Raw genomic sequence first — 335 nt, 5'->3', positions numbered from 1 at the left:
GATACCAGCGAGTCAAGGACAAGATATTTTCCCTAATCATTTATTAAGACCCAAATCTACTAAAACACCTTTTCCTCCCCCGACAGGAACGCATCCCTGCAGCAGTGGGTGAAGGAGCTGCGTGTGTTGTACGAGGCCGAGTGCATGAACACGCTGCAATCGAAGTCGGTGCCGCGAGAGAGCGTCTTTCCCGACCCCGCGGCGCACTCCACGCGGGAGGCAGTGCGCGCCATCCAGCTCCGTGCGCAGGATGTCTCCACGGAGTTCGCTAAACTGTGCCAGTGAGTGCGGCTTTGCTGGGGTTGCCTTTTGTATGACGGTGGTAATTGGTACGC

The 335-nt window shown here is 56.4% G+C and overlaps 1 protein-coding gene across 1 annotated transcript in view; it reads left to right on the top strand.

The window, feature by feature from the left end:
- LOC119584988 (protein inscuteable homolog) overlaps window positions 1-335 on the top strand; it is a 29,128-nt gene that overhangs the window by 20,586 nt on the left and 8,207 nt on the right. The window contains exon 2 of the mRNA XM_037933596.1: window positions 87-281. Coding sequence (XP_037789524.1) covers window positions 87-281 — 195 coding nt within the window. The remainder of the gene's footprint in view (window positions 1-86; window positions 282-335) is intronic.

The sequence above is a fragment of the Penaeus monodon genome, chromosome 19 (genome assembly GCF_015228065.2).
Source record: "Penaeus monodon isolate SGIC_2016 chromosome 19, NSTDA_Pmon_1, whole genome shotgun sequence".
Classification (NCBI taxonomy): Eukaryota; Metazoa; Arthropoda; class Malacostraca; order Decapoda; family Penaeidae; genus Penaeus; species Penaeus monodon.
Note: the sequence above shows the minus strand (reverse complement) of the source record. Positions and strands in the feature narration are given on the sequence as shown.